Source organism: Sinohyriopsis cumingii, chromosome 7 (assembly GCF_028554795.1).
Source record: "Sinohyriopsis cumingii isolate HCF-2022 chromosome 7, ASM2855479v2, whole genome shotgun sequence".
Lineage (NCBI taxonomy): Eukaryota > Metazoa > Mollusca > Bivalvia > Unionida > Unionidae > Sinohyriopsis > Sinohyriopsis cumingii.
Genome location: NC_142967.1, coordinates 30190247 through 30208567, shown reverse-complemented (window position 1 = coordinate 30208567; position 18321 = coordinate 30190247). Strand labels below are relative to the sequence as shown.

The window sequence follows — 18321 nt, the reverse complement described above, 5'->3', positions numbered from 1 at the left end:
AAAATTGAACGGAATCAAAGTGATCAGGGTCACACATAAATGAGAGACTGAATTTGCACTGTACTGAGCTGGCCTTTAATTCTTTTAGGCCAGGTGGAAGCATGGCAACAAGTGCAAGTCATTTGTTGTGTCCGGCTTGTCTGCAGGAATATAATATACCGAAATTACTTCCATGTTTACATTCAGTTTGTCAGAAATGCTTGGAGACATTTATAAAGAATTCAACGATGTCGGAAGAGAAACTTTATCAATTTCAATGCCCCGTGTGCATGAAGATTGTAACAAAGCCACTATTTGATATGTCTGTAGATCAATGGGTCGGACATTTCCCAATAAATGCAGTTTTGCTGTCGTTGTTACCAACAATGAAAGCGAAAGTAGACCAGATATGTGACCCATGTGTATACGAGGGTACGTCCATTGCCGCAAAGTCCTACTGCGCCACTTGTAAAGAAGCCTTGTGTGAATTATGTTATAGTGCACATCGTAAGAGCCGAGCTTCACGGGAACATACATTCCTCACGCTTGATGAAACTGCCGACAACCCAGTAGCTTTATGTCTTGCTTTAGGTATAACTTGCACAGTCCATTTGAATAAAGATCTCGAGTTTTACTGTGCATCACACGAATCTATGTGTTGCTCAGCCTGTATAGTTGATCATCACAGAGGATGTAAAAAAATACTTAAATTAAAGCAACATGCTGATAAACTATTCAATACCAAAGGACCTTTGGAGATGACAGAAAGAATAAAACAACTGGAAAGTCATCTTGACAAATATACTGCAGCAAATAATGAAACTTTACAGAAACTGGAAATTTCAACTAAAGATATGACAAATGAAATTGACAAGTTAATAGCAAAATTAAACGAAGCAAAGTCAAAAATTTCAGTGGAAAGAGAAGCTTTGTTAGAAGAAGAGTCACGGAAAAGACTCAATGAAAGCCAGCGCTGTCAGTCTTTGAAAGCAGCCTTGAGAGACTCTCAAATCCTCCTTAGTGCAGTTGTGAAGTATGGTAACAAGCATCACAGTTTAGTAATGCTGCACAAAATCAAAGAGCAGCTTGCATACTACGAGAAAACTATCCATGACAAGTATTCTGAAGTTAGACAAGTTGAGGCCAGGCTACAAATGAACAAACATTTTATTTCACTGAGAAAGATCACTGGCAGCCAGATTGCAAAGATAACAATGGCAGAAAACAAACTTAAACTTTGTCTACCTTTCCAGCACAATTACGAAGTGAGTTTAAACCTGACACAGACAATGTTGGATGAAGGAATATCATTCAAATTGACTACACCAAGAGATTTAGGTACACATTATATCAATTTAATTTCAGCTGATACCAGCTGACAAAATATATATGTAAGACATCTTATATAATCCATGAAGATATTGTAGAATGTTTGAAATGTATATTTGAGATTTGTAATGTTATTTTATATTTTAATTCAAAATGTTTAACAGTTGTGAAAACATTTTATATTTTTTACAAATTATAAAACGAATTGAAATAGATATTAAAGCATTTGAAGCTTATGTCTGTGATTTCCAGATGGAGGTGACAATTTTGGCAGGTAGTTGTCATTTTCATCATGAAAGCAGAATGATATTTTGTTTAAGAAGTGGTTTATATATGTAACTATTCTGCGCTTCGAATCGGCAGCATAGGAAATGTATAACTATCAAGAGCAGAGAGAGAGAGAGGTGAGTGAAGTTACAGCTGCAAGAAAAAATGTGAACTTGCAAGTGCTTGTTTATGATATGAAATTTAGGCCCATTTAGCAAACAATCCTGATCTGACTAGTATGCAATGAGAAGAACATGTGTAAGAAGCACCCAGTTCTTTCCACTTCCATTGCTTTTGTCTTGTTGAGCCATTAATTTGCTTTCAGTAGGAAATGGTCTTAAACAACATTTAAGATATGCAGGCATTCATTTTTAATCTATGTGGATCATAAAGAAACAAGAGGTTGCCATTTGTTCTAGATATTCCAATTCAAGTCCTAAACGTATTTGCCTCTTTTACTTAAATTTAGCATTTTAGTACAGATACACCAGTTAAGAAGATTCTTAAAGATCAGTTATTCAGTTTTCCCTCAAAGGAATTGTATGAAGAGTAAAAGCTTCAAGATTTGAGCATAAGTTTGATTTTCCTAATTTGCACTAGCGAATTCAGAACTACTTGAAAGATCTTGAATAGGATCTGATGACAGAAACCATTCGACAACCAAATGTGAAATATAGAACTAGTTGTGGCCTAAAGAGAGGATGATTATGAGAATGAATGGTTGTGGGATAGGACTGGTCACTGTCCTATATTCCATTCCAGCCATTAAATTGCCTAGGAATAATAACGTGAAAAAGATGTCCTCATTTGGTCATGAGATTTGGCCTTTCAGGGCACACAATACTGATAGAGAAGAAGGAAGAATGGGAAACAGTATAGAAATGGAAATGGCTGAAGATACAAAGAATATATACGGGTTTTGCTGGCCGTGAGATAATGAAAGTAACATTTTAGTTAACAGAAAGTTTTAAGAGCTTATGCTAGTTATAAATGTAAAATAGAGACAATATTGTTATGACTCTGTGGTCGTAAAGTAACAGAAATGAGTGAAAACCAAGCTTTGTAAAATTCAACAAATAATTTATTTTCCTAGAATACAAAGTGAAAATTTAAAAAGGAACTTACAGTATTGTGAATTAAGTCCCAAATAGACCTAAACGTTCTATCACAAGTCCAAATGTGTGATCCAATTGAATTCCTTTGGTATTCCAAGTGGGTTCCAATATTTAATGTAGTAATGTAGTAATGTGCCTGTATTCTGGAATGTACAATGGCCTTGAATGTGGTGATGTATTAATAGTCTTTTAATGTATCGCAATAATATAATCCAAAATGTCATTGTCTGAATTCACTATAATTCCAAATTAATGTTTCAGTCCAAGAAGTATGAATGAGCACTTTGTACTTCCAGTGAATCATAATTTGAATGAATAAATCCACCCAAACTAAAAACTGCACACAACAATAGGCAAGAATGAGCAATATTTAAAGTAAACAACATTATATAAAAAGCTAAAACACAGTAATAGCACTAGGATGTAGGTCAGTCTCTTCTCTAAAACATTCAGAGTTGCCAACAAGTTTAGAGGTTTCCAGTTGAAAAGCTAATATCCTACCTTCAGACAGAAGTAAATATGTTTATTTACATTTGATAATAATCTGAATATTTAGTCGATACTCATAGTGAAATATTAGCTATGCATTATGTTCTTTACAAAATAAATGTCACGTCAGTTACACCATTAACTTGATTTTGTACAAAGGTCAAGTATAGAATACAGATATACATAACATATAATCATGATGAAAAGACAATAAACACTACAAATTAAATATGCATAATACCTCGCGTCATAAAGAAAAAGATTGATTTGTACAAGAAAGCTTTCACATTACACATTAGTTAGATATACATATGATCGAGTCAGATATACATATGATTAAAAATTACATGAGATGAGGTCTTATGAATGACACAGAATATATAGGAAGTAAAATAATACTTCTATGAACATGAAAGTGCGTCTGCAATTAGATTATCTTTTCCACTGATGTGTCTGATGTCAACATCATAGTCCACCTTAATAATCTCTTATTTTGTTTTCTTGCTGACGAAAGTAAGGGCACTGTGATCAGTGAATACAATAATCGGAGGATTAGGAGAACTGATATACACTTAAAAGTGTTGCAAAACCAATGTCAATGCTAAACATACCATCTTGATCTTGGAATAATTTCTCAGATGCTTATTGAATTATTATTATAGACAATTAGTACTCTGGATGATCTCAACCATTTTTGTTTTCTTTAAGCAACTCTCTACCAACCCCATCACTGGCATCAACACACATTTTAAATGACTAACTGAAATTTGGAGCTGAAAGAACTGGTGCACTCTTCAGTATAGCCTTTAACTTATCAAAAGCTTCCTGACTCTTTTCAGACCGATGAAACTTGGTTTTCTTACTTAATAATTTGGTCAGTGGTTCAGCAGTTATGGAAAAATTGGAGTAGAATTTGTGATAATGACCAGCCGTATCCAAAAATTGCATCAGCTGTGTTTTAGTGATTGTCATGTGGAATTTGCAGATAACCCTGACCTTAACCTCTTACTGTTACTTAAATTAGTTGTCAGATTTGCATCACAGTGTCAATTAAAGACTTTCCAGATGGTTTCCAAGTGATCATTCCAGGTGTAATCATAAACGATTTCATCACAGATGTAAGGATCACAATTATCTAGACTAGATGTAATCATGGTCATTAAACATTGAAAAGTACAATGTCAACCTTTCATTCCAGACTGCATCACTTTATATTAAGTCCACTGACTTTTGGCATTGGAAATGAATCTGTTTGGTCACACTGTTCACTTCTCTATAGTCATTGCACATGTTGAAAGTATTATGCTTTGGTACATGAACACATTGTTAACCCCAGTAATGTTTACGTTGTTCTATGAAATCATTCTCCAGCAAATACTGAATTTCTTTTTTCAAACATTCCTGTTCGAGACAATTTTGGATGCTGTTTCACAGGTGTGGAGTCTACAATTTCAGCATCATGATAGATTTTATTTGTTCATGTTGGAACATCTGGAAACAAGTGCTCATGTTCAAATAATAGTTGTTGCAGTTCATACTTTTCTTGTGGTTGTAGAAGTGAACGTTTTTGGTCCAGATTATGCAATATTTATGAATTCCAAAGATTAGTTACACCAAAGTCACCACAGTCCGGTTGCACGTCCCCATCACTTAAATCCTTACATTGTGGGCCATGTACAGCTAAATTGACTGTATGACAGGGCTATCTGTATATTCTATTGATAGAAAATCAGTCATTTTAAAGACTTAAGTTTGGAAAACTCTTTATTGAAATTAACACCTGCTTCTTTTGTGTGGAATAGGAAACTAATGTTTCAAGCTCATTTTGATCCAGAAATTCCTTGTATCAAGGATATATCTGTACTGATAAATATAGGTTTGATCATGAGCATTGAGAAATGTAAAGCAGAGGTCACACTACCAGGTGAATTGGGCGACTAAGTCGCATAAAAAATGAAAACTTAGCCTTTTTCTGTTAGAAAAGCAAAAATGACTTCGTCCTTTGATTTTTTTATATGTACATTCAGTAACTGTATGTTTTGAGATGCTACCACACCTAAGCCAGGTATTAACAGTATTATGTTGTATCTGAAGGCGAAATGCAGGCATCATGCCATCAAATTACTCGCATTGATTTCAATTGCTATGACAAACAAACTCTTGGACATTCACGGGCATGTTTATTTTAATAGCTGATTGAACATTAACCCTTTCCCGATTAAGTTATAGCAGATGTGTTACAGCAACTATTGGTATTAGCCGATTTCCGCAAGTTTTCTTTTGATGATAAAAACATACAAATTTGTGTTTCGAAACTTAAACAATAGTATGTAAATAGCAACTTGTGTATAAGAACAGAATCAGTGACCTGAAGATTTTAACTGCCACGTGTGCATTATTTTTGTAATAAAATCTGTTTGAAACCATTGGTGAACCTGTCTGGGGAAATCGTGGTTTGCTTTCCTACTTGTATTATCAGATGTCAGCTCTATGTGTGCCAGAGTTTTGGTTAATCACTAATAGTCTTTGTACATACGTGCTTTATGCAGTTTCTGCATGTCTTAGGTTCTATAATAGTTTCAGTTGAAAACAATTTTCTTGATTGACCCTGTTGCGGAAATGCTTTCCAATTGTTTGACAATGTTCATTGTGGTGATGCTGATACTAAATGCCTTTAACATAGGTCCACATAACCTGTAAAACATGTTTGTTAGCATTCAGTGTGGATCTTTCTTTAGTTTTAGGCTTTAGTTTTAATTTATAGTCTTTTCAATATTGGTATAAAATTACATATGTCAAAATCAATGTTAAAGTAATGTTATGAGTTGATGCTCTCAAAATAAGTAACGGAATAGAGTGAAAAGCAACCAACATTGTGAATTTCAACAAATAATTTATTTCCCTAGAATACAAAGTGAAAATAAAAAAAAAAGAACTCACAGTATTGATAATTAAATCCCAGAATAATCCTAGAATGACAGAGGCAAGTCTTAATAATTTAAAGTTCGAATAAACTTTAGTAGAAATCGAAATTATGTCCAATGATGAAGGTATTGATGTGCTTCTGGCAGCCTGTATTGTGTTGTTGTACCAAGGGTCTTTTGTTGAAACACAGTAATATAATTCCAGATTTGAATTGAATATAAATCCCAGTGAATGCCTCAGTCCAAGAATATTATTTTTAACGAGCACTCTGTATTCAAGAGAAAATTCACTTGAATTAAACAATTTGAAGAAATAAATTCCAGCCCAATGACCTGCTGAACACAACATTAATACAAATTAATTATGCTAGGTCTTAAGCACGAATGAATAATTTTTCTAGTAACAAGACTATATAGCCTTCCACTTGACCTCAGGTCACAATTAACATTTTCTATATAAAATATTACCTAATGGAAAATAAATTTCTAGAAAGTTTGTAATGTTTACAAAATAAAGTGTTAGCTATAATTGGTGGTCTGTTACTAAAATTATAATATAAAATGTGTAGTAAACAACAAGTAGACCTGGCAATTCATAAGGAATTCCCAAAGTTCAAGACAAAGATAAAAACAATCGTACTACAAAACCAAACTCAATAATTCCAGCCAGGTAGAAAGTGAACTTATTTCTGGACAAGGTCAAGTCAAATATACAATGTTACATTACAATATCGTGTAATGAAATAATTTAAAAAAAAGAAAACTAAGAAAGAATGCAAATTAAATATATATAACAATATGTGGACATTTTTGCATGAGGTCAGCCTGAAGGTGTGATCCAGTACAAACTGGATTAAAATGTCATGTTCTGTGATGTCACAGTGAAAGCTGAGAGTGTTGAAAAACAATGGTACTTCTCTTATTTTGTTATGTTAGACCAACATCCAATTTTTGTTTAACCCAGTTTAGCACCATTATAAAAGTCCATAGCAATCTGTAATATCATCTGTAAGTTTTTTGATGACCATTAAGGTGAAGAGCATTCAACAATCAGGACTGAAAAGACTTGGATGAAACAATATTAAGTTTTTGATCAGCAACAAATATTAAATTTGTGTAAATATGCCTACATGACAATATTGACATGCACATTAGTATGTGCAACATAAAGTTAATATAGTTTTGTTTAGACTTTTGTTTCTTTTAGAAAGAAATCCATTAATCATATTCATCATGTGATACACTTTGATTTTTATAATACTTAAAAACTTATGGTACATAATTATTCAAATCCTTTAAAAATTCATGACATGGAACACATCGTCCAAAGATTTCTTAGGCAAGACACTTTATTTCTATTGGCAAACAAAAAATGGTTACTGGAAACACCGAAATACACTCCAACACTGAACAAAACACTGAAATACACAAGTATGGACACCAGCTGGTAAGCATAAATGTGGATCAAACCCAGCTTAGTCAATCATCTCATATGGAACTTCCATGAAACAACAGTCAGAATTCTGTTTACATTTTTTCTTCGTCGTTTTTTTCTTCAAAGAAAATAAAATACCAGTACATAAAAGATCAAAGGGAAAAGGATATATATATATATATATATATATATATATATATATATATATATATATATATACATGTATATATATATATATATAAAGTGATTTGCCTTTTAACACATTCTTGTTTTAAATTTTATTTAGCCTCTGATGATGATTTGACTGCTGTTGAAAAAAGTTCTGATTCTGATGGACCAATGATGACAGAAAGTGTCTCTTAAATATTTGAAAGCAGAGAGGTGTGCACAGATGGGTACAACATGATTCTAGAGCCAGTAAGAGGGATCATGATCACATCTGAGGCAACTGCAAGTAAAAGCACTTTATTAAGGATGTTCTTAGTTGTAATATCAAAATCTACTACACCGCTTAAAATGATGTGAACATTATTATATCATGGACAAATGTCTATAATATCTCGCATGAGATGAATACTATCCATACAACATGCACTGTTTTGGTTCATAGGGCACTGAAAATCTCTGAAAAAATTAAAATATACATCAGATTGGTTTGTGAACTAATATAATTTCCTGGCAATAGGGCAGCGATGTAAAAAATCTTGCCATTCTAGGAAATAGTCATCTGCATGAAAACCGTTATCTATTATATGAATACTATTGACTCATGTTCGCCCGCTCAAGCTAATATATTGGTGAAGATGTTGTTTGTTGTGCTACTATGTCTCATCTAAATCTTTATTTGTCCAAAGCAGTGAAAATATATCTTTACTACTTGGATCTGGTGTGTGAGACAGCCATTCATCAGTTTATCGTACTTACTGTAATCAATATTTACAACACTCTAAAATTTGGTGTGGCTTATATTTGTTATTACATACTATGGTTAAGTAGTAGTTTATGTCCTGCTGTGTAGAGTATAAAACATACTCCAAGTAATGGTCTGTATTGTACTCTCGACATTTAAAGACGTGGATGGCACATTAATGGTTTTGGATGTTTTTAAGTCAAGTAGACTAGCAATTGATGGTATATTCTTATGTTAGTGCAGTTCAGATATTTGTGTGGATCAGCTGTTTAATGACCGTGTCTTAAGGACATTTGTTTCACTGCCAGATATCTTTCAATTGAATAATATTTTTTCCCAGGCATTCTCATCTGTTGTTGTGCAACTCAGAATTATTAGGAAGAATATAATAATAATAATAACAACGACTTTATTTAATGAGGGTAACACAATTTTCTGAAGAACTAATTTACCTGGAGGCTTTCATAAAAAGGAATTTATTTATTTTAACCGCATCTCTGAAGCCACTGGATATATTGGGTTATGAGAAGGAAATAGAGCGTGCATTTCTAATCTCAACTGGAATACTATTCCCGAGCAGAGTTCCAGAGTACTGGAAACTTTTTAAAATAACTCCTTATCTGGTTTGGGAATTTGATACTGTTTGGTAGACATGGATCACAGGTGGGGAGTATTACCAGGTAGCCTATACTGGAATAGTGATTGTAAATATTCAGGAGCACTATTATTGGATATCCTGTACATTAATTTGACTTTTCTTAACTGGATTCGGTCTTTGATAGGTAATATTTTTAACTTACCAGCTAAATTTTCCTTGCTTTCTTTCTGGATTGATATTAGTCCAAATGCTCTTTTTTAAGATGTGCCACCTTTGCTGTGTTTGTATCATTTGAATTAGCCCATGCTGTATAGCAGTAGTCTAAATAGGGTTGTATGTAACTGTTATAAAATACTTTTCTGTGCCTTTTAGGGAGAAAATGTCTTATCCTACTGAGAAGCCATACACTTGAATTAACTTTTTTGTACTGATATGTTTGATATGTTCAGTCCATGATAGGTTATTGTCTACCAAAACACCAAGTAGTCTATCATGACAGACCATTTGCAAATTTTTATCCTTCTATGTCAGACATAGTTCATCATTATCAAGATTTGTCCTTTTTTACTGTGTTGAGATATTAATATTTTAGTTTTACCGGTATTTACCACCATGCCATTGCATGCACATCAGTTGTCCAGTTTATTTAGGGCATCATGTAATGAAATTTCAAGTTCATGCTTTGTGTTTTGGATGTCTGACAATGCTGTGTAATCTGCATAGAGATCTGTAGATAAAATTGAGTCCCTTAATAAAAGTGGTAGGTCATTAATAAATATTATGAATAGCAATGGACTCAGAATTCAGCCTTGTAGTACTCCATACCTAATTGTTCCTGTTCAGACAGGACATTATTTATATAAACATATTGTATCCTCTCACTTAAGTATGAAACAAATGATCTAATTGTGCTTTCATCACATTGGTAGATTTTCAGTTTCTTCAAAAGGATTTCATGATCCACCATGTCAAAAGCTTTCCTGAAATATACAAATACTGATCCTATTATTCTACCTTGGTCAAGTGCTTGAAGCCATTTATCAATTAGAGAGATCAAGGCAGTCTCACAGGAATGTTTATGTCTAAAGCCTGATTGATTAGGGTGTAACAGCAAGTTTTTTGTTAAATATGATATGAACGACTGATGGACATCAGCATCATCCTTAGAACCAGACTTATGAATAGGTTATGAAAATCATTGAAAACATTTGCAATGTCATTGTCATCAGTGACTATGGTGTCAACCACAAGCGAGTGAATTTTATTTGTCTGATATTTGTGTTTTCCCCCAATGAGTTCATTGAATACTTTCCCAATGGAGTTTGTGTTGCTCATTTTGTTTTCAAGCACTGATCGATAATAAGTGTTTTTAGATTTTTAATCGTACTTGTTATTTTATTTCTCCATACTTTAAATTGTGCATGGTTTCCCATAGCCTTAAATTGGTCCCCTGTTTTCATAGTATCTTGGATTTCAGTAGTAAGCCAGTTAGGTTGGATTTCATACTTTACTCGATGTACTTTCAGTGGTGCATGCTTAGAGACTACATCCTTAAATAAATCAGTGCGCACCATCAGCGCTTCATTTATGTCATATTTTTGATTATATTCCATTGAACTTTATAAAGGTCATCGAGAAATTGTTGTTCATTAAAATTTTTGAATGATCTGTAAGTGATAGATTTGTGTGTATCTATCTTATTTCTCTTGCAGTTAATATTTCTTGTCAAAAAGTAAGATAGTGGTCACTAAGACCAATGTTCGGTATATTAACACAAGCCACAGTGTCTGGTAGGTTGGATTCTGCTTCGTATTTCAGACACATCTCTTTGATGAAGGGTGCTGAAATTGTTTTAGTTGTGTGAGCTCATTGAGCAGATGCTGTCACATTTGACTGAGCTATGGGAAATGCAGTTGGTGATGTAGCAACTGACTCATTGGAGACGGTGTTGTCTTATTGCTGTTGCAGGTGTGACACACAAATGAGAGGGGGTACTGTTGTTTGCAATGCAGGATTACTTTGGGTATCAGTTGCTACTTGAATGGTCATATTACATTTTATTTTGGCTGGTATTGGGATTGTCTGTGTCTGAGCTTATGACATTGTTGCTATTTCGGAGACTGTCTGGATTGCTGTATCACATGAGGTTACTTGCTCATTAATCCTGCCCAGTGTTGACTTAGTATGATGTAACAGTTGTTTTAATTTTTCAATTTGGGCCACCAAGTTCCTAATTGTTTTTTTGATGTACACTCATGGAGAAATTATTAAGGTTTAAGCCATCACTGTAATGGTCTTGATTGATGGAGTATGTAATTGCCTGACACTCTGGAGGGGTGTTAATTTTATTCCCTGAGTCATCTAGGTCAAAGACTGTAGGAACCATTTCATTTTTTGTAGTACATCTAGTTACTGGTGTTGTTTTATACAGTTTAGCTGTCACAGTGTTTTTCTATTGTGTTCTTTAGATAGTACTATTTTGAGCATGTGAACTGCACAAAGTCATGCAAGGTTCTGAGTCCAATATCTGTTTTACAATCTCAAACTTGTATGTATCTCTATGTACACTGACACTGTATTTTATTTATTTCGACCCTCAAGAATTCTGGATAAATGTCAGCTATATTGGATAACTCCAAATCATCATCTGTAACATTGTTTTTATTTTCACTCTGTACATTACTGACCTGCATGGATTCCTGCATGGGATTATCAGTGTGACTCTTATCTTCATGTATATCAGACATACTAAAGCCAGAAAATGATGCAGAAAAGGTTGAGCTAAGTGTATTGAGTAAGGAACCTACACGGCTGGTATTTAAATATGTTTCCATAGTTCTTCTATTTTTGGCTTGCTCATAACAGTGTATTATCTTCATGACTCAAAATGGATTCCATGGAGGTATGCATGGAATTAAAGTATTGGTTAAAGTCCCTTCTTTCTAACTGATTTAGAATGGTTGGAGGTTTGCAGTAGAGATTTTGATAAGTTATATTTTTCATGGAGTAGGATTAATGATGCAGGCCTACCAAGACACGGTGGAGGAAATATATGGAAACTATGGATGTGATAAAATATGAGAGTTAAATGTGCTGCCACATGTCAAATATGATGGCAATATATAAAAGCAAATGTAAAGATCTATGAGTTATCTTGTTTACTGGATCTTTGGTAATTTATAGGCATAAGTAAGGAGAAAGAGACTATATAATCAGTATTAGTTTCTAATCACCCCCCTTTTTTCTCCTTTTCTGTTCCCTTGAAAATTCAAAGTGTTATCAGGAAGAAAAAACACGTGAACTTTGAAAGACAACTTGTATGAAATTCATCTGTGAACAGTTTAAGAGTAATTCTGACTGTACACAGTTCAATATTTTAACAGGTGTTGTTGCACCCATAAAAGTAGAAATCTCTTGATCAGTTTGTTGAGAGAGAGAGAGGAGAGGATGGAGAGATGGCGATGATGAATGAGTTTAATGGAATGCTTGAAGTCGGCTAATTTTGTGTGGAAGGTTCATGCATCAGTGAAAACAGAAAGTTAAAGAAAGATGAAGTACTCAGTACAAAGCAAGAATACTTAAAATAGACTTCAAAAGGGTTATTTGCATTATCCTGTGTATATGTAATCAAAAAGCGATTGAGCTAGAAGAACTGCTTAAATTTGATCTTGCAAAACATTCCTCTATGTATTTGTTTTGTTTTGATGGTAGAACAAGAAAAATAAAATTGGTTTTGCTGTAATATTAGATTCCACCAGAGTAAAGTTACAGGTTCTTTCTGTAGTTAAACTGAACTGAAAACAATTGCTGATATAAATGACACTTTCCTGATTCAAATTATTAATGATTGATTGTTCGATGCATTTAATGACCTTACAAAAAATGTATGACATTTAATCTGTTTACAAGCTGCCCTCCCAAGGAGTGAGTTTGCGGCAATTGTTACTGATAGAAATGATACACCAACCTCTATGGAATCAGTAGATAATGTGTAAATGTAGTTATAATGTACCAGAGAATATCATCGTCAGTTAAAGCAAAGAAACATATTTTACAAAATAAAATGGTTTTGGCCACAGTTGTTATTGAAAACCAATGACGATGTTTCAACTCTAGAACAAAGTAAGGTAATGAAACCAGCAACAAGTTTCTGTATTATATCCATGAATGGAAAATTTGGGTTGATTTAATTTTAGCTAAATCTGCTCTTTTGATCCATTAGTGCAACTATCAAAATAGAATACATTCAACAATAATGAAGGAACTGTTTGCTTTATACTCTTGTTTGAAATATTTATTATGATGTCATATTTTGCAGGTGACTTGTCCTTCCCAAGAAGCTGGACCAAAATGGCCCCCACTGAAAATATGAAATGTGTTACCCTGAATCCCGGTGATAAGGAGTACAAGGATGTTTCTCAGAAGTTTCTTGCATCATCAGCATATAGATATGGTATTCATTATGGGAGTCCGATGAATTATGTTAGTTCTAGGCATACTGTGGTCCAGGTAATATTGGGTCAGATGACCTTATTTCATAGCTGTGGTAATTTCAGTGAAATTTAAAAAATCTTACCTGTCTATTTGCAGCTCTGAATTGACATAAACTGGTTTTATGATTATATATGAATAATTTCACTGTCTACCTAATTAAACATTAAAAAGAATACAACATATTCACTTGACCTCTATCTTACACCCTTGTTCACTAGGTTTGATGTATCAATGCACTCATTTTGTACTCTCATCTACACAGACATGATGCACTTTGGGTGCAGATGTGGTGAATGTAAACAAGATTTTATGATTTTATAAGATCTCCTTTATTTGATTGCTGTTCATGAGTTTTGATTTTTATTCATACTACTTATTGAACACATGAAACATTCTCCATAAAACTACATGTATATAACCTACAGATAGAACGAGTGCAGAACAAGACCCTGTACCTGCAGTACAAGGCAAAGAAGAGGCACATGGAGACACAGAACAAAGGAGTGGCAAATGACAAGGAACTGTGGCATGGAACTGCTAGTACCAATGTTGCAAATATCAGTAACAATGGATTCAACAGGAGTTATGTTGGAAGTTGTAAGTGTCCTATTATTGTAGTATCTATTCAGACTGTAGTATCTATTTAGACTGTAGTATCTATTTAGACCTTTCATCTTGTTTTGAGGAATCAAGTTTTTTGTTATGTTTGCTTCTCAATTGAAAGGTGGTATTTAATTGCCATTATGTAATGTCATCAGTTTTATGCCAGTTATATGGTTGGTTCACATGTATGTTTATGTACAAAACAATATTCTATGTCTGCAGAAAGAAATATCTAAAGATAACAATTAAAAATGTCAGATTTAAAGAAAGTTATCTGATTTTAATTGGGTGGATATAAAGTACATGTACCTATCATTGTGAACTTTAATTTTGTTATATATTTGAGCATTCTTGTTTTTCAAAGTACTGTTTGAAATATACAACTTGTATTATATGAGTATGATAAAATATTATGGTTTTAACAATATCATTCACATATTTAAAGACCATTGTTCATACTGTACATTCACTATTTTACCCATGTGCATGGGCACTCATTTTAAAATATCTTGAACTAGAGTACACTGACATTGTCAATATTTTGTTCATTTGTGCATGTGTAATTTTGGAGATAATGTGTTTAACAGTTTGTTCCTTTTATTTAGGTTCCCATGGTGCTGGCACTTACTTTGCTGTTAATGCTTCCTATTCCGTTAGTGGTTATTGTAATCCTGATGAAAGCGGACATCGTCATATTTACCTGGCCCATGTTTTGACGGGGGATAGTGTAGTTGCTGGAGCAGGGACTCATGTTCTTCCTCCCAAGGACCCTCGTTACCCACACATTACTTATGACTCTACGACAGACAGTACAACCAATCCCCAAATGTTTGTCATATTTCATGATACACAGGCCTATCCTACATACCATATTACATTCTTTTAAAAAGTTTTCTCAGTTGATGTGTTTCTTGAGAACAATTTTATAAAGGTAAAAATTGGAAACATGTATCCAAATAGGAATCTGCTTTACCACCCAGTATAACACAAGGTGAGAAAGAGGTATTTGTCTTGCACATTAGATACTGCTTTTGGAGATGCATGTCACTAAATATTACACTTATTATAGTGAGACATCATCATAGGAGTGTGTAGTCAATAGTTAATATGACATTCCCATGCTGAAATACTAGGTAAACATGGTTTACACAATACAAACTTCATTTTCATTTTCATGTTAGAATTGAAATAACGACTTGAAAAGCAGCAGTGGTGCTTGAGCATTATTTGAAATTGTATAGCTGAAAACATTTATCTTTTGAAATAGATTATTTACATAAAAATGCTTATAGCTAAGAGTGAGATTAAACTGTAAAAGTAAAAAGTGAAAAAAGTGTTTGCAAATACTAACTCTGGGTCTGATTTCATTCTTAGATAAATTACTGGATTTAATGCTCAATATTGAATTTGAGGAAAAATGTGATCAGTTATTTTCCATTAATAATCCTTCATATATAAAGCAAATTTGCCAACAATATTGGATTTTTTTTTATATCAGACTATTGATGTAAAAGTAAACCTTACTAGAACGACTCCAGACTGATTATTGGATTGATTCCAAATCTGCCTGATGAAAGTTAGTTTGTGATTCTTAGTTGGCCTTTGACAAGATTTTTGGAATCATTTCCTGGATAGCTTGGCAAACTCCAAATTGTGATTTGTAATGACTACCATTAGGTTAAAGAAGATGGTGGCTCTTTTCGCCCATAGATGCAATTTAAAAGGTATCATTATAATGTGAACTCTTTGAAATCGAAATGCCTTGTCATATATTTGTTTTTAAAAAAAACTGCCTTCCCTGGTTACAATGTATGTCTAAGAAAAATAGCCAAATGCTCTTTCTTAATTGCTCTTTAATTTGCCTTATCTAAAATCTTCTGCAATTATTTTCTGACTCAACTGATTTCTGCTCTCATTGTCCAAGATAACCCATTTGTTTGGGTTTGGCAACCTAAAGTTTTTTGTGGCCACAAGGCCACAAACATTTTAAAGTAGGTCACCCTAAGGCTACTAAATGTTAATAAGTACTTAGTGTGCTGAAGTTATAAGCACCAGAACTGACATTACTATTTCAGTTTCCTAAACATATTATCATACAGATTACCACAATAACTTGAAGCAGCAAAGAGATGAAAATTGAATTCTCCAGATGGGCCAGACATTATTGACTCTTTATATTACTTTTGACCATAGCAGATAAGGCCTTGTGTTTCCCAGTTTTAGCCTTAAGGTCAGGTAAGAATGTAATATTAAATTTGTTTTTAGTTTTAAGCATAAAGGTAAACTTTTAAAAATTTGGAATTTGCAGTCTGGAGATGATAGTTTTTAAGTTGTAAATGAATTAATTCACCAATAAGACTTGAATTTCAGTAGCTACGATTAATGAAAAAAATCTGTACATGAAAATTTATCATCAAATAAATGTATACACTTGTGTTACAAGAAATACCATGTAAATGTATATAAACGTTTTGTACAGTTTTATCAACAAAATCTAAGTCTATAGTTTGTTGAACATTACTAAGTTTTCACTGGAAATTAATACTAGGAGTTATATCAGTCCATCAGTTTCTGTGGTATGATGTCCATTCACTTTTATCAATTATAGTTAGTATTACTAAAAATAGAAATCAGTTGTATGATCTTATTAAAATTAGTTTTAAAAATGTATCAATCCACTGGTATTTCAGGTCAGTTTTATATCAAGGTAGGCAAATCATATTTAGGTAAATGATCAAACATGAGAGCAGTTATTTTCCTTGAAAATTTTTCTATTAATAATTGTTGAAACAGTAGTAGATAATGCTTTTGATAAAAATCACCATGTTAATTCCTCAATGTTTCATTCTTTAGTGACTTATAAAGACAAACGAATGTAGAAAAATACCATAAACATTATTTAGGGCAGTAATTTTACAATAATACTAAAAAGATTGAATAACAGTTTCTCATGAGTTATGTTCTCTTTTGGTCAGATTTGTATCACTTTAACACTCACATCTGTTAGTATTTTAAAACAATTGATTAATTCCAGGACACAAAGGGATAAATTATATTTTAATTAAATTGAGACTTGTAGGAACTTTTTCTGTCCATAAAAAGTTTCCAGCAGTGTAATTTATACTTCTGACCTTAATTTTGTGTCCCCACGTAATATGTCAAACCTTTATTATAATACACATGTAATAAACTTTGAAAATATAAGCACTGAAAAATGACTTTAATTGAGAAATTTGATAAAAGTAAAATCAGGTTACCTTTTTTCAGTTGGATATCAGGAATCCAATACATAACAAGCTATCTCTGCCTGTGAAATGTATTTTTCACTGCAGGTATACATTTTGTTTATAAACACATAATTTATGTCAGTATTAAGGTTAAATCCAGTTGATTTGTTTATTTATTTTAGCACTAGTCTTTTATTTCTATAATTGTCAAAAAAATATTTTTGCTTGTCAACAATTAAGACGGTAGTGGATATGCATATTGTATAATTTTGAAGTTCATTAATTTATCTGTTTTTACATAGGTATGTCCAGTTTTAATTAATTAAAGGTCGCCGGCCATATTCCAACATTTTCCTATTTATATCAGATTTGTATTACATGAATAAAAATAGTTATCCTCGCAGAATTATCAAATTTAAAGAAAAAATAATAATTTAATTACTCGAAATAAAAGTGTAAAATGCTGTTACTTCCCCTTAGTTGCGATTTTCCACCTATAGAGGACGCAACCGTAAATGACGTACATGTATCCCTACAAGATGAAGTACACGCTTCTTCTTGTTGAAAAATAAAACAATATAAACTATGAAGCCTAAAATTAAGTATATTTTTTATAATATCTCATGTATACTACCCTTAGAAAAATGTATACATATTATGTAGAATATTATCTGTTACGTAGTTTTGTTGTATAAATGATAATTTATAATTTGACCAGAAGACTTAAATTGAGAATGTCATTGTGCAAATGCATATATTTGTTTGCATAAAAAATGTATATAAATATTTTAATTAGAACAAGCAAGATATGTCAGTTTGTGTTTTCTCTCATAAATATGTATGTTATGAAGCATGATTATTAAAGAATATCAAAAAAGTTTGTTTAAATTTAGTTTTTTTTCCCTAAAACATATCTTACATAGCATCTACTTTTTTGTTGAAGAAAAAGAA

At 32.7% G+C, this 18321-nt stretch overlaps 2 protein-coding genes across 2 annotated transcripts; both read left to right on the top strand.

Annotated features, from left to right (window-relative positions):
- The first annotated feature begins 227 nt into the window (after positions 1 to 227).
- Positions 228 to 7901, top strand: LOC149794961 (E3 ubiquitin-protein ligase MID1-like). Its single transcript, XM_089963738.1, has 2 exons — positions 228 to 1317; positions 7825 to 7901. The coding sequence occupies exons 1-2, from the start codon at positions 228 to 230 to the stop codon at positions 7899 to 7901; spliced, it is 1167 nt and encodes a 388-aa protein (XP_089819864.1).
- Positions 7902 to 13376: 5475 nt separating this feature from the next.
- On the top strand, positions 13377 to 15765 carry LOC149794960 (protein mono-ADP-ribosyltransferase PARP15-like). The gene is made up of 3 exons (XM_089964014.1): positions 13377 to 13555; positions 13966 to 14137; positions 14749 to 15765. Exons 1-3 carry the CDS (start codon positions 13397 to 13399, stop codon positions 15027 to 15029), a joined length of 612 nt encoding a protein of 203 aa, XP_089820140.1. The 5' UTR covers positions 13377 to 13396; the 3' UTR covers positions 15030 to 15765.
- The last annotated feature ends 2556 nt before the right edge of the window (positions 15766 to 18321 follow it).

What these genes read in the sequence shown, in the direction of transcription:
- LOC149794961 (XM_089963738.1), top strand. Translation starts at nt 228, where the DNA reads ATGTCGGAAGAGAAACTTTATCAATTTCAATGCCCCGTGTGCATGAAG. An exon ending in GACTACACCAAGAGATTTAG is followed by an intron (nt 1,318 to 7,824) that starts GTACACATTATA and finishes AATTTTATTTAG; the next exon opens with CCTCTGATGATGATTTGACT.
- LOC149794960 (XM_089964014.1), top strand. Translation starts at nt 13,397, where the DNA reads ATGGCCCCCACTGAAAATATGAAATGTGTTACCCTGAATCCCGGTGAT. An exon ending in CTAGGCATACTGTGGTCCAG is followed by an intron (nt 13,556 to 13,965) that starts GTAATATTGGGT and finishes TATAACCTACAG; the next exon opens with ATAGAACGAGTGCAGAACAA. An exon ending in CAGGAGTTATGTTGGAAGTT is followed by an intron (nt 14,138 to 14,748) that starts GTAAGTGTCCTA and finishes CCTTTTATTTAG; the next exon opens with GTTCCCATGGTGCTGGCACT.